The sequence below is a fragment of the Gadus chalcogrammus genome, chromosome 7 (genome assembly GCF_026213295.1).
Source record: "Gadus chalcogrammus isolate NIFS_2021 chromosome 7, NIFS_Gcha_1.0, whole genome shotgun sequence".
In the NCBI taxonomy this organism is placed as follows: Eukaryota; Metazoa; Chordata; class Actinopteri; order Gadiformes; family Gadidae; genus Gadus; species Gadus chalcogrammus.
Window position 1 is genome coordinate 20,378,671 of NC_079418.1, and position 14,132 is coordinate 20,392,802.

General features: G+C 47.3%; 1 protein-coding gene across 1 annotated transcript in view; it reads left to right on the forward strand.

Annotated features, from left to right (window-relative positions):
• The window catches only part of auts2a (activator of transcription and developmental regulator AUTS2 a), a 265,666-nt gene extending 252,892 nt beyond the window's left edge, over positions 1-12,774 (forward strand). The window contains exons 10-21 of the mRNA XM_056594279.1: positions 1,165-1,400; positions 2,715-2,759; positions 3,788-3,883; positions 4,500-4,571; positions 4,910-4,939; positions 5,449-5,520; positions 6,039-6,180; positions 6,364-6,444; positions 8,036-8,119; positions 8,255-8,516; positions 9,275-9,731; positions 9,771-12,774. Coding sequence (XP_056450254.1) covers positions 1,165-1,400; positions 2,715-2,759; positions 3,788-3,883; positions 4,500-4,571; positions 4,910-4,939; positions 5,449-5,520; positions 6,039-6,180; positions 6,364-6,444; positions 8,036-8,119; positions 8,255-8,516; positions 9,275-9,731; positions 9,771-10,580 — 2,387 coding nt within the window. The 3' untranslated portion in view covers positions 10,581-12,774. The remainder of the gene's footprint in view (positions 1-1,164; positions 1,401-2,714; positions 2,760-3,787; positions 3,884-4,499; positions 4,572-4,909; positions 4,940-5,448; positions 5,521-6,038; positions 6,181-6,363; positions 6,445-8,035; positions 8,120-8,254; positions 8,517-9,274; positions 9,732-9,770) is intronic.
• Positions 12,775-14,132: the final 1,358 nt, after the last annotated feature.

Below are 14,132 nucleotides of genomic sequence, written 5' to 3' on the forward strand. Positions count from 1 at the left end.
CAACAGAGTTAACGTGTTGCTGGCACGATGTCTCGTCTACAACCCTCAGCCACGCTTGGCCTGGAGAAGAGAGGAGGAGTAACGGGATGTGCCGATCAGATCAAGTGTGGTTTCCTCTTTGTGTAAAAGTGTTGTCCTTTTTGGGAGGTTTTTGACATTGATATTGATCGCTGGGCACTGGGGACTAAGAAGCATTTTAAACACTGAGCCATCTGGATATGAACGCTGGCTTTCATCGCGACAGGCCAGATTCACTTTCGATTCTAGGGAAGCGTTGAAAATGGGCTTTGCGTAAATCGAGTTCACGATAAATAATGTTTTAATGCTATTGAATTATATGATGAATGTATTGAAAACTAAATTATAACAATGATTTATGATAGAAAAAAAGTGTTCTTTGTGTGTTTCTGTGAAAAAAGGAAAGAAAAAAATACAATGGGAAGAAAAAGAGGCCAACAAATGTTCAAAGTCAGAAGAGTTTTATTATCAAATGTATTATGTACCGAAAAACACATGGTTGGCTGGACAATGAAACTCTTATGACAAATGCAGAAGTCTGCGATCGGAGGAGCAGCGGAAAAGCAAACACAAAGCAATAACAAGAAGGAAATTCAAATAACACACACTATTAAACAATGTTCTTCCTTCTAAATAATTAAAGGCAATATATAAAATCATGACAACTGTAAATATTCCCCAAAATAACGATAAAAATAAAATTACCAAGAAATACCCACACAGACAGAGTTGGCAGTGGAACACGATGTACCTTGGGATCGTGAAAAAGTGCAAGAACACGTCTTGGACTAAAACTATTTCTTCCTCCTCTTCCTTCCCTCCTCTCCCTCTCCTCTCTCTCCACCATCTCCCTCTCTTCCATCTCCCTCTCCACCATCTCCCTCTCCCCCCTCCTCCATCTCCCTCTCTTCCATCTCCCTCTCCCCCCTCTCCTCCATCTCCCTCTCTTCCATCTCCCTCTCCCCCCTCTCCTCCATCTCCCTCTCTTCCATCTCCCTCTCCCCCCTCTCCTCCATCTCCCTCTCCTCCATCTCCCTCTTCCCCCTCTCCCCTCTCCTCCATCTCCCTCTCCTCCATCTCCCTCTCCCCCCTCTCCTCCACCTCCCTCCCTTTCCCCTCTCTTCCCTCCCCTCTTCCCCCTCACAGAACAAGACCTCCTACGGCAGGAGCTCAACACGCGCTTCCTGGCGTCGCAGAGCGCCGACCGCGGGGCCTCGCTGGGGCCGCCGCCCTACCTGCGCACCGAGTTCCACCAGCACCAGCACCAGCACCAGCACCAGCACACACACCAGCACACCCACCAGCACACCTTCACGCCCTTCCCGCCGCACGGCATCATGCCCACGCCAGCACCGCCCATGGTGCGTACCCCCACCAGAAACGTGAGGATAAGTAGCTCGCCGTTCAGTGTCCCGGGGGTTGTGGGGTTGTGGGGTTGTGGGGTTGTGGGTTTGGTTGGGGTGTCGGGTGAGGGGGCGAGGGTCGATTCGACCGAACGAGGTCAATGTGTAGAGGTCGAGTCGAGGACATACACAGGGGGCTTTTAAGTTCTTGTTTCGTTGTTTATCGTGATGTGTCGTGCAGCAACGACTTGTGTTTGGTTCCCAGCTAAGACCGGGTGGTAGGGGGATTGTTTCAGCGGGTTTCGGGACGCCTTCCTAGGTTGTTGCATTTTTGGGGATTGAGGCTTTCATAAAGCTCGCACACATACCCAAAGCTCTGGCAGCCGTGGGGAACCTTGTGGGGACTTTTATTGTGGCAGGGTTTGAACGATGACCATGTGTGCCCCCATACGCGCCTCAAAGATGCCTTTCTTCTCCCGGAATGCGTTCCCAGCGCTGTATTTAGGGACGACCGATTTAGCCCCGTCCACGCACGCACACACACCGCCACCCAGCCCTGTAACCAAAAAGTGCCCATTTCCAGAATTAGCCATTGCTTGCCCCAGAGCACTTTGCATTTCATTGCCAACTTTAAAAGCATAATACACTTAATTCCTTTGAATTTAATGACATAATTTGGCCCAGTTGGGTAGTGGTGGTTGTGTTTTGGTTTTTAGTTTTTGTACTGCAGAATGCTTTGAATTAAAGGCTTGCTCTTTGTCAGGGCAGACCACAGGCAATGAGCAAGTTGAGGACCCGGGAGAGACTGCCTCACGCTCGCATTGCACGGCGTGTAGCCGTAACGCGCCCCGGGGTTGTTTTGGGGTGTTTTTTCTCTCAGCCAGTGCTCTGATGGTTCCTCAAAGGCACCGCTGCGAGGCCCTTTCACAGCTAATGAGACTATAAAGTGTTTCTTTATGGCTCCAGTGTTTAGCCCTGACTGGGGAAATGGGCGCTCCGAGCCTGCAATCAACCGCACACACACACAAAGGGAATGAACCCGAGTGCTCACAAATGAGACACAGACACAAGGCCCCAAACTGGTCCTCAGACGGCCAGGAAAAAAGCGTACAAAAGTGTGTGAGAAAAGAAGGAAAGGTTACAAACGACCACTTTACCGAGGCGCTGAACTTTGAAGTGTTTCCTATCCCCCACACGGGGGGGCGATGTGTGGTGACTTCTTTTTTTATGTTGTGCCCCAAGGAACGGGGCCACTCAACCTGGAGCTGTAAATGTCTCGGTTACGGTGTTAAATCTTTCCCCGTACCCTTTTACCCCTCTGTACTGAGCACTCTTTTGTTTTCTCTCCCACAGTTTGAAAAATTCCCAACGAAGGTGGACCCCTTTTACAGACACAGCGTGAGTGATCCCACCTTGTTCACCGTGTCCGTCCCCTCAGCGAACCCATGGCCCGTGCTTGTTGTTGTCGCTGTTCTGTCTGGGGCCGTGGCGCCGTCATGTGTTCCCCGCTTGCGCTCATCTGCTACTTTGAATACAAACTGTAAGCCTTGTAGCTATAGTGCTGAAATGATTAGCTTGGCGGCTCATCACACGAGGCTAGCTAATCTAAGACATCACTTTCGGCTTTTGTAACTTATGGCGGGTTTTCAAAAAAAAAAACATAATCATTGTCAAATTCATTTTACTCAGATCCTATTTTAAGAAAAGTAGCCATTTCATTGTTTCATAGAAATGAAAAATATGTATAAGATATAAATAATACATGCCTATAATTTGGTGTAAAGATGGGTAGCCCCATTTGAGAAACACTGGACCAAATGATTAATCAATAAAGAAACATCATAATTTAATTAATCAACAAGGAAAATAATCAATAGTTGCAGCCCTCATTGTGTTAGATTTCTACTGCTTGTAGCATAAGTTGTGTAGGGTATCACATGAAAATGGCTGGGCACAGCAACTACTACAGTGTGCAGAAAAGAGTGATGGGCTATACCCTTCAAGCATCGCTGAAAGATTGTTTTGTTACACCTCATAGATCGCTCTATTTTGTATCAAACACGTAGTAGATTGTAACCTTTACACTGTACAGTTTATACACTTCAGCAAATACCAACATCTCCTCCAGAAACCCTTAAAACGTCAGAACAACAGACGTTTAGTCCATCGTTCGGGCGTTTAAAGGGTTTCTGAGAGAGATGTTAGAATTGTGTAAACTTTACAGTTGAGAGATGTTAGAAGTGTGTAAACTTTACAGTTTACACATATACATTTAGAACGACTAGTCCCCCCAGAACCCAGACAGAAAGCCGAGCTACCGCCTCCATTTCCCCCGCCAACGATGTCACGGCCTCATGCAGTAATGAGCCTCACACCAAAACAATCCTGATCCTCAATTTCCTGCTCTCTTGTTTTTCTCCCTTCAGCTGTTCCACTCCTACCCTCCGGCCATGTCTGGCCTCCCCCCGGTCATCCCTCCCACCGGCCCCTTCGGCTCATTGCAAGGAGCCTTCCAGCCCAAGGTGAGCTCCACACACAGGGGGCGACAAAACACCTAGCCCACCTCGGAGATGTATAGTGAACAAACCGCTGATTGTTGTTGATGCGCAGGGTTGATGTGCAGGGTACAGCGTCATCGCTGGTGAAAAGGTAGAGGATTGCAATTACCGGTTACTGATTGGTGGTTGACGTTTTTGCACAGTGATGTCACCTGGCGCTGGTCTGAGCCAATCAGAAACAGAAATTGGGATAACCTGATCCCGATGCTCTACTTGTGGCTTGTTTTTGTTTCCTTGTTCATCGTGTTGTTAGAAGTTGAGGCCCCAAAGGTTTTTAGAAGAGGATAATGGAAATAGTGTTCTCAGACGACATGGATGTCCGTGCCAGCACCGGTCTGCATAAAACATAAAACAAAACAAAAGCACGGAGAAGAAACAGTAGGGTCAATGGAAAACACTGACCTGCTCATTTTGAATCGCAAGACCAAATCTCTGTATTGAGTGTGTATTGGCTGCGCTGCAATGGACTGAACTTGTAAATGAACACTGCATATGTCAGAAACTATACTTTCTCCTGAATTTGAACTTCCGGAGAGTCTTCTCAACGCTTGCCTCTCCCTGTGTCTCTCGGCTCTCTCAGACCTCCAACCCCCTGGACGTGTCCAACCGGCCCGGAGCCGTACCCCACACACTCCTACAGAAGGACCCCAGGGTAGGAGCAGCATCTAGAGCACTAGCTCGGGCTTGTTGGTTTACCTTTAGGTGGATTGAAATCGAACAGAGACATGACCACAATTATTATTCAGATTGAAAATATAATTTTGATTTTTTTTTATGCTTTATGTAATAATTTGTATAATATTTTGTGTTCAAATTGATAGTTGTGTAGTTCTATTCCATTCCATTCACTTCAATGTTTCTTCTGGCTTGAGCATGAGCAAGTGTAACAAATCACTTCCTCAGGGATCAATTAAGTCTGGACCTGTATCTGTAATTTGGAGCACTTGTGTGACAGCATTGTGATTCCTCTTTGTTCCTCCTTTCTCGCAGCTAACGGATCCATTTCGACCTATCCTCAGGGTGAGTGTTTCAGTGAAGGCCATACACAAACAGAGAACACACACAAAAATACAAACAAATATAAACACAGACACCCACCTAACAAAGACACACACCTACCTCTGACTCCAACTGCACACATCAGGTGGTCTTGCTATCAAAGTAAATAGCGCCCTTATTTGAATAAGTTATGTCCTTGGAGGGAGAACATTCTCGAGTCTATCACATCAACAACAGCAACAACAAAGCCCATTTCATTTGAGAACAGAATGCAGCGTTCTCTCAAGGCTTCAAACTATTCCAAACCTTGCCCAAACACTTTACAAATGTGTGCAGTGATACCTTCCAGACTTCATAACAAGACCTTGGGAATTCTAAAAGCATCGCTCGCAAGAGATCTGTCCTTTCCAAAATAGACAGCACACACGCACGCCATGGAGCGACATCGTGGTGGCAGGGTTAGAGTCTGCCGGACCATGAACAATGAGATTCACACTTGTTTTCTTCTCTTTTCTCTCGCTCCTGCGCAGAAACCAGGGAAGTGGTGCGCCATGCACGTCCACATCGCGTGGCAGATCTACCACCATCAACAGAAAGTGAAGGTGAGGACTCATCCGTGGTGACAGTGGAAACAGGACACGCATTGCAGTGTCGACACCGTGGTGTGTTTCAGCCCCCAGGGGGCAGTGTCGCATCAGGACAGGCTTAATTAATTAGTATTTGTTTCACATGGACACGGTTGGTGTCCATGTGAGGAACATAATATTGATGTTGCTTTTACTGTGGCTTAACCGGCAGTTTTATGAGATTCATAGACCGTTGTTCAATATTTATTGTTTGTTATTCACTATATTATGTCCTATAACCAAAACAAAGAAACAATGATCTTTCTAGTAATTGTTGTTTCACTAAAGTGAACTTCAGCACTAGATAGTGAGCGTGTGTGTCTCCCAACGCGTCCTGCAATACCGTCAACGGCTGCATTTCTTAGCCTGGGTGGTCCCGGTGGGAATCGTAATCCTGACCCAGCATAACAGCCAGGGTCACTCTGCAACATGCTGCCCTTTTGTGTGTGAAGGTTTAACATGGTGTTTTCTCTCCTGTGCCTACCGTCCTCTAGCAGCAGATGCAGGTCGACCCTCATAAGCTGGACTTTGGCCTCAAACCCGAGTTCCTGGGTCGGCCGCCGGGCCCCAATCTCTTCGGGGCCATCCACCACCCCCACGACCTGGCCCGCCCCGCCACGCTCTTCTCAGCCGCAGGTGTGTGTGTGTGTGTGTGTGTGTGTGTGTGTGTGTGTGTGTGTGTGTGTGTGTGTGTGTGTGTGTGTGTGTGTGTGTGTGAGAGGATAATTCATTTAATATAACTTGACCTTATTAATATTAAAATCGATTTTAATGTAGTGCGTTTCGTGTAATAAAGCTCTCTCTCTCTGTCGTTCCCAGGCCCCCCACACCCGGCAGCGGGTCCCTTTGGCCACCCTCCCCACCACCCCGGAAACTTCCTCAGCCCCGCCTCTCACCTCGGTAAGAGGGCAAGCAGCTTCAGAGTCTACTTCAGAGTCTGCTTCACGGTCTGCTTCAGGGTCTGCTTCAGGGTCTGCTTCACGGTCTTCTTCAGGGTCTTCTTCAGGGTCTGCTTCAGGGTCTGCTTCAGGGTCTGCTTCAGGGTCTGCTTCAGGGTCTGCTTCAGGGTCTGCTTCAGGGTCTGCTTCACGGTCTGCTTCAGAGTCTCCTTCAGAGTCTTCTTCAGGGTCTGCTTCAGAGTCTGCTTCAGAGTCTGCTTCAGAGTCTGCTTCAGAGTCTGTTTAAGAGTCTGCTTCAGAGTCTGTTTAAGAGTCTGCCTCAGAGTCTGTTTAAGAGTCTGCTTCTGGGTCAGCTTCAGAGTCTGTTTTAGAGTCTTCTTCAGAGTCTGCTTTAGAATCTGCTTCAGCATCTGGTTTAGAGTCTGCTTCAGAGTCTGCTTTAGAATCTGCTTCAGTGTCATAAGAGCGGTAACTGAAGCCAGGGGACCGGTGAAAGAGCCCCTTCAGCTAGATTTCCTGCCATCCCTGAGTGGGTCTCCAATGGCCAAGCAGGGAGTTGAATAATTAAAGGTAGCCATGACAACCAGTGATAATCCCAAAGAGTCTGCCGTAAGGAGCTGTTAGAAGGCAATAGAGGTGGACACATAAATAGCACTCAATCACTTGATCCCAGGGTGGCTTTTAAAATAGATGAGGCGTTCGTGAGGGGAGAATTTGTTTGTATCGTAGTTGTTATTGTTCTGTATGGAATGGGGTCGTGAGAAATATAACACAAGTAGACTGTCTTGGTTGCCTTTTCCTGCCCGTTGCAAAAGTGTGGAATGAGCAACAGTACACAATGACTCGTATCAAGACAGAAAATGTCATAATAGATAGCAGACATGGATGCCTTAGATAATAACACATTTTGCAGGGGCTGTTTCAAAAGGAGCCTTTGAACTTGGATGTGCTGAAGACTATTTACAAAATACACAAAAAAGCTCATTCCTAGATAACCACATAGCACAGGAGGCAGTTGAACAATGTCAATCATCACAAGAAAAGCTAAAGCGTTAAGTTGACCTTCAGAGTTGGGAGTAATTCTTGAAAAAATAACCTTAATCAGTGTTTCTCTTTTTTTCTGTTCTTATTAGCCCTTTCATCATTTAAAAAAACTGGAGCAAAAAATGTAATGGGATATGAATAATACATGTGCTGTGCATGTAATTTGGGGTAAACATGGGTGATGCAAATACTTTTAGTGAGAAACATGGGCTGTTTTTGTCATTCACTTTGTTTGTTGTGCTTAGATTGGTATTCAGATTAGATTGGTATGCAGATTCACCATTTTATATTAAGGCTTTAGGCCTATTAAGACGACATTTCATGGTCAGATTATGATTTATTACAGTACCCTTGTTACATATTGTACCCATTTAAAAATGACCAATAGACGAAAAACCGCTGCAAACACCCTTTCCTTGTTAATGTCGGGCTAAAAATATGAGACAAAATCCACATACGTATATGTGTATATAAACGTATATATATCTATATATATATATAATACACGTATGCTTGAGTTTTAATCTTTGCTTCTCTTCCGCCTCCAGAGCCTTTCAGCCGGCCTCCTTCATTCGGGGGACTGGGCACGCTCAGCTCCTCAGCCTTCGGCGGTCTGGGAAACCCAGCACTGAGTGAGTCTCCTCTTCATCGCCCTCCACCAGACACTCAACGCCAACCCTTGACCTCTGATTCGCATCTCATTCCCACGCCTGCGCTTGACACTATCGACCTAACCGCTGCGCGCCGTTGTCGTCTCCGTTGCGCAGAATCCCTCACGGCGCCAAACTCCATGTTCGGCCATAAGGACGGCCCCGCCGGCCCGCCGCAGCACTTCAACCCCAACGGGCCCAGCGGCGGCCAGCAGGAGCCCTGGAACCGGCTGCACCGCACGCCGCCCTCCTTCCCCACGCCGCCGCCCTGGCTCAAGCCCGGCGAGTCGGAGAGGAGCGCCTCCGCCAGCTCCCACGAGAGGGACCGCGACTCGGACAAGCGCGCCCCGTCGGCCAGCAAGGACGACAAGGAGCCCAGGTGGGTGCCACGTCCCGCCCGCTCGCAACGATGGCTTTTACTCGGCGACCTTTTTCTTAAAGAGCACCTATTATGCTTTTTCGCCTTTTATGACCTATCGACGTTGTTATAAAGATTTATAGTCATGTTTAACCATACTAAAGTGTCAAATAATGACGTACGTGCATTTCGACGTGTTCCCTGCTGACCGTCTGGGTCGGCTGTGCCGGGCGCTAAACACTTGTTCAAATTTCCGGGATTTATCTAGGTAGAACAATCCGGATTTTCAATTTATGGTAATGCTGCAACATGCTCTTCCGGAGGGTAACCAATCACAACGGAGTGGGGTTGGCAGGAGGGGGGCGAGAGGGCGGAGAAGGACGAAGCAGAGTGTTGACAGAGAATGCTGAAAGCGCCCAGATGAGAGGAAGAGTTTTCCGAAAATCAAGATCGTTTTTTGTGCTGCGATTCGTGTCAGGTTGCTCTATAGGAGTCATTAATAAGAAATTGAGACCAGAAAAGTAGCATAATAGGAGATCTTTAAAGGGAAAATTCTGTTGGACCGCGTCCTCAGACATGAGATAGCATCACGCAGCGCCGTGGCTCTGCTCTGTAGCGCCCGAATGCGGGGATGATTATGGAGGAGCTTATTTCCTCAGAGAGCGGATGATTACGACGAGCGAAATGAAAGAAAGAGTGATTGTTTCCACAGCTGAATTTGGGCGAGTCTCGGAGCCAGAGACTTATGAACAACATATTTTTTTCTCTTTTCTTCCCAGGGAGTCCACGGAGAAGCGTCACTCCAGCCACCCCTCCCCGGTGGCCGTCAGGTCCCCCGTGGGCTCACTGGGCCACGGCCGGGCCCCTGAGCAGCACCACAGGAACCACCAGCTCCCCGGGGAGCCCCCGCGGGACAAGGACCTCAAGGCCCCCAAGGAGAAGGAGCGGGAGCACTCCGACGTGTGGAAGGAGAGCCACGGCGAGGAGCACAAGCTGAAGGAGAGCCAGCACGGCGGCGACAAGGAGGCGCCGGTCATCCACGACGGGCGGCTGTCGGAGAACAAGACCCCCAGCCGGGCCACCCCGTCCCCCTACGTGCGTCAGGCCAGCCTGGAGCGGCCCCTGAACGGCAGCCTGGGCCGGGACGTCCTGGAGAGGAAGGGCGAGCCGGCCTACGAGCACCAGAAGAAGAACAGCGAGGTGAAGGTGAAGGAGGAGCGGAAGGAGGAGCCCGAGGCCCCGGCCGCCGACCGGGGGAACGGGCCCCCGGTCCAGGCGCCGCCACCGCCGCCACCGCCACCGCCCGCTCCCACCCACCATCCGCCTCCCGTCTCCATGGGGATCCCCATGGGCATGGCCGGCGTGCACCCCATGAACAGCATCGCCAGCCTGGACAGAACTCGCATGGTGGCGCCCTTCATGGGCATCAGCCCCATACCGGGCGCCGAGAGGTTCCCCTACCCGGCCTTCCACTGGGACCCCATGCGGGACCCCTACAGGGGCCTGGACATCCACAGGCGGGACCACCTGGCCCGGGACCTGCTGATGAGGAACGACCCGCTGCACCGGCTGGCGGGGCCCCGCCTCTACGAGGCCGAGCGCTCGTACCGGGACCGGGAGCCCCACGACTTTAACCGGGAGCACCAGCAGTCCACCGTGCACGCCCTGGCCATGGAGCAGCGGCGGGAACAGGAGCGCGCCCACATGGAGGAGCGCGAGCGCCTCCACATGCTCAGAGAGGACTACGAGCACGGGCGCCTGCACGCCGCCATGCACCACCAGGTGATGGACGGGCACCTCCCCCACGGGGGGCCGGGGCTCCTCGCCCCCGGGCTACCCAGCATGCACTACCCCAGGGTCAACCCCTCGGCGGCTGCTGCTGCGGTGGCGGCCGCTGCCGCCGCCGCCGTGCATCAGAACAGCATGATGAACAAAACGCCGCCCACCGCCTCTCTCAGCGCCCCCCCGCCTCTCATCCCCACGCTCGGCACGCGAGTGGGCTCCCCCAGACGGACTACGCCCCTGGCCACTGACATCAGAGACAGACCCTCCTCGCACAACCACAAAGACATTGAGGCGCGCTGAGCAGATGGGACCCTCTCTCTCTCTCTCCCGCCACAGACTTGAAGGCGTGTGGAGCGCCGCCGCGCAGCGCAGCCTTGTGTCCCAAACGCATTGAACTCACACCAAGCACTTAGCCTTGGGCGAACCACGACTGTACCATATCTGTGAATAACTTATGTAGGCAGAGTCATGCCTAGTAAAAATCATTGTTTTGGGTTGTTTTGTATAAAAAACACAAACAAGGGACAAAATCTTATAACAACAACGAAAAAAACTTTTTTCAGGGTGGCTTTTTTGGCTTTTGTTTGCCCAGTTTTGTCTAGTGTTCTGTGTGCATTGGTTCTCTCAAAGAGTTGGGGTTATATGATGGAGGCTGTATCCACCGATCCTCCACGCTGGAATGTGAAGGTACTTGGAAGGAGTGGGAGACAGAAGCATGTAGATACATGTACAGTCAATGTGCTCCCCTCTGTATGGATTACAACCGAGGTACAAAATATGCAACGGGGAGTTTTTGGAAAGCTTTACTTTAATTGTACATAGAGGAGTATAGTTTGGAGAATCAGAATGTGCTGTTTTGCAGACAGATATTTTTGTTTTCGTTTTTGGTTCGGTTGACAAACTAATTGACATTGTACCATACGACATACCCACACCCGCCGCCCTTATCCCTGCCTTCAACTATGCAACACACATCTGGGCTCCCTCTCTGAAAGCTGGCCTTCTCCACACATCTGTACACACCGTGTAATGACCGAGGCATAAACTGCATTCTCTCCCCAATTCAAAAGACCCATATGTGGAGATCTTATGAGTAAGGACAAGCTTTATCCGAGCCGTGTGGGCTCTGTATTAAACACATCTTCTGATGAATCGCATATCGATGTATTTCCAACAGTACATGCGACGTAAAAAGCGAAAATGCAAAAGTGTAATTCTTTGATATAGAAATTTTATCTCGCAAGTCTAATTCTGGAGAGAATGAGCAGTCAACAATACAGAAAGAGCATACCGCTAGCCCTAATTGAAGGAATGTAAAGTACGTGTTTTCTCTGAGAAAATTGTTGGTTCATGGGCAGTGTATTATTAAAAGTGCTCCACACCTTTAAGTTGTTGTACGTACTAATTGAAAAGACAAAAAAAGGCAGTTTGTTTTCCGATGAGCAGCAGAGATCTATTTTTAGTAGTTCACTGGAGGTTTAGTTTTGCGCTTCAAACTCTGTGAGACCATGTTGTGCAGTGAAGTTTTTTCTTTTTCAATCCAACATTCAAAATGTCCAACAGAGCCATAGTGGTTTTAGTCAACGCGTATTGCAAAAAAAGATTGTTAAATAAGAAACTTTTTTTTTTGCTGTTAAACATGTACAAGGGAAAAATTAAGTCTTTATAGATCATGTACAAAAAATATGAAAAAATGAAGCGACTGAATCTTCAGCATGCTCCTCATGTAAACTTGTGTTATGTTAATTGTGCCATGTTATTAAAAAATGTGTACTAAACTTGTCTGATACCTACTCATACACAATGCTAATGACTTTGTGCCATGCCTCCTTTTTTATTATTGACAGTTTGGGTGCTAATGATAAACAAACCCTAAGGATTGTTGATACATATTTACGTATTAAAAACTAGGACCAATTCAGCCGTTTAGTTTCCCATGATGAATAAAAAACGTGTTTGATTGGAAAGACAGTGTGGTAACGTTGGAGCACCTGGCTTTAAATTAATTCTTTCGACAATTAATTTAAAACCACACACTACAACGGCTAGGCCTATTTACTTAAAGAATGGATACAGTTCAATAAAAAGCAACGTGCTTTTTGAAAGAATAGAAACGTCTTCATTGATGATAGAAACACTAAGTTGTTGACATTTCCAGTATACTGCCACAGGAACGTGGTCATGATTCAGGGAGCTTTATCAGTAATTAATGTTGGCTTATCTAACTTCTCACTGAACTATCAAAACAGCCTTGTGTGCGGTTATTTTTTAAAGCCAGGAGAGGGTGCTAAAGTTCACTTAAAATTACTGGCAGGCTATTGGGCTATTGTCCTGATTGATGGTAAGTTTTTATTTATGAATATTTCTACCCAGGCCTGTATTACGTTATCTACAGGGCAAATTAAGAAGGGGGACCTAACATAAAGGCCATTATTTATTATATATAAATAAAATGGCTTATATATAAAACGGCAACACTACCCATAACAAAGAAAGGGTGTGGTCCATCATGGGCATTAAGGAATACGTTAATTGAATTAAAATAAATTGAAGGATTCAATCCCAGAAAATTATAACTGTTATTCATATTAATATTAATATTATAATAAATAATATTATAGTTCAATAGTATTAATGACTAAGTATTATTATAATAACGATAATAATAATAATAATAATGATAATAATAATAATATTACGTTTTTTAAATAACAGTAGAAACTAGAGTGAAATCGTTACTAATGTAATAAATGATTTATCTTCCAACTAGTAAAAAGGAAATACATTCTTTGTCCATGTATTAAAATAATCCGCCACTAGATGGCAACAAATCACAATTTTAGAATCGGAGAGGAGGAAACTAGCAGGATGCATCCAGCTCTCGTTTCGTCCATGATGGGATAAAACTCGTTTTTCAGGTTGAGCTGTTAATCAACACACTCATCATGCAAACAAAGCTAGCCTCATATTGTCGTCAGCAAAATAAATGCTCCTAAACAGGGTGAGCCACATAGCTAAGACGTTTGTAGCAGCCTAGCCCTCGTGTAGCCTATGTTTTGAATTCCGCAGAAAAAAAACAAATGGATACCGAAGTAAGAATTAATCAACAATATCGAACAAAAAGTATAAAAGGCTACTTCTCTCTACTATGTGTCTCTCAGTGGCGGTTCAGGACTATTTTTTTGGGGTGGGCGCCTGGGCGGCCAGAATGGGACCATAACACTTCATTATGGATATGAAGAATTGTTTTGGTTCTAGGTTAAGGTTTCGGAGTTAGGGTTAGGCCTACAGGACGGACCCCTGCTCTCATGTACAGATTAATACATGATTGAGGTATCAATTCACCTTTGTGTTTATTTGTATGCGTTAAATATTTTTTTCAAGGCAAAGGCTATTAGTCTATGTATTGAGGACAGTACATTTGTCGATATTATTGCAAATCGCGATAACCCATTCACCAGACGAACTGGATTCTACTTATTAAGGTAGCAGATGATTATGAAGGGTAGTTCTTGTTACACAACCATCTGGGAAGTCGTCAGTGTTTGGAAAATCTAATGGAATTGCCCTTTTCTTTTTACAATAAAATGAACCATCTGCATTGGGTAAACGCAATTACCGCCTATCTCCTGGTTCCTCATATTAGCTCATCGGTGGAGAGAAGGGTCCAGCTGCAGGCTTGGGCGTTTCCGTCATGTCACAAGAACGCCCTTTAGGCGTTCCTGGTAGCGTTTCATCGACCAATCACGAGGTGTTTCGAAAGGCATACTGGGTTTCGCAAGGCGAAGGCCTACTGCGAAGCACAGTCGCAAGGCATAGGCCTACTATGCTTTCCTTCCTTATGGCAATTTT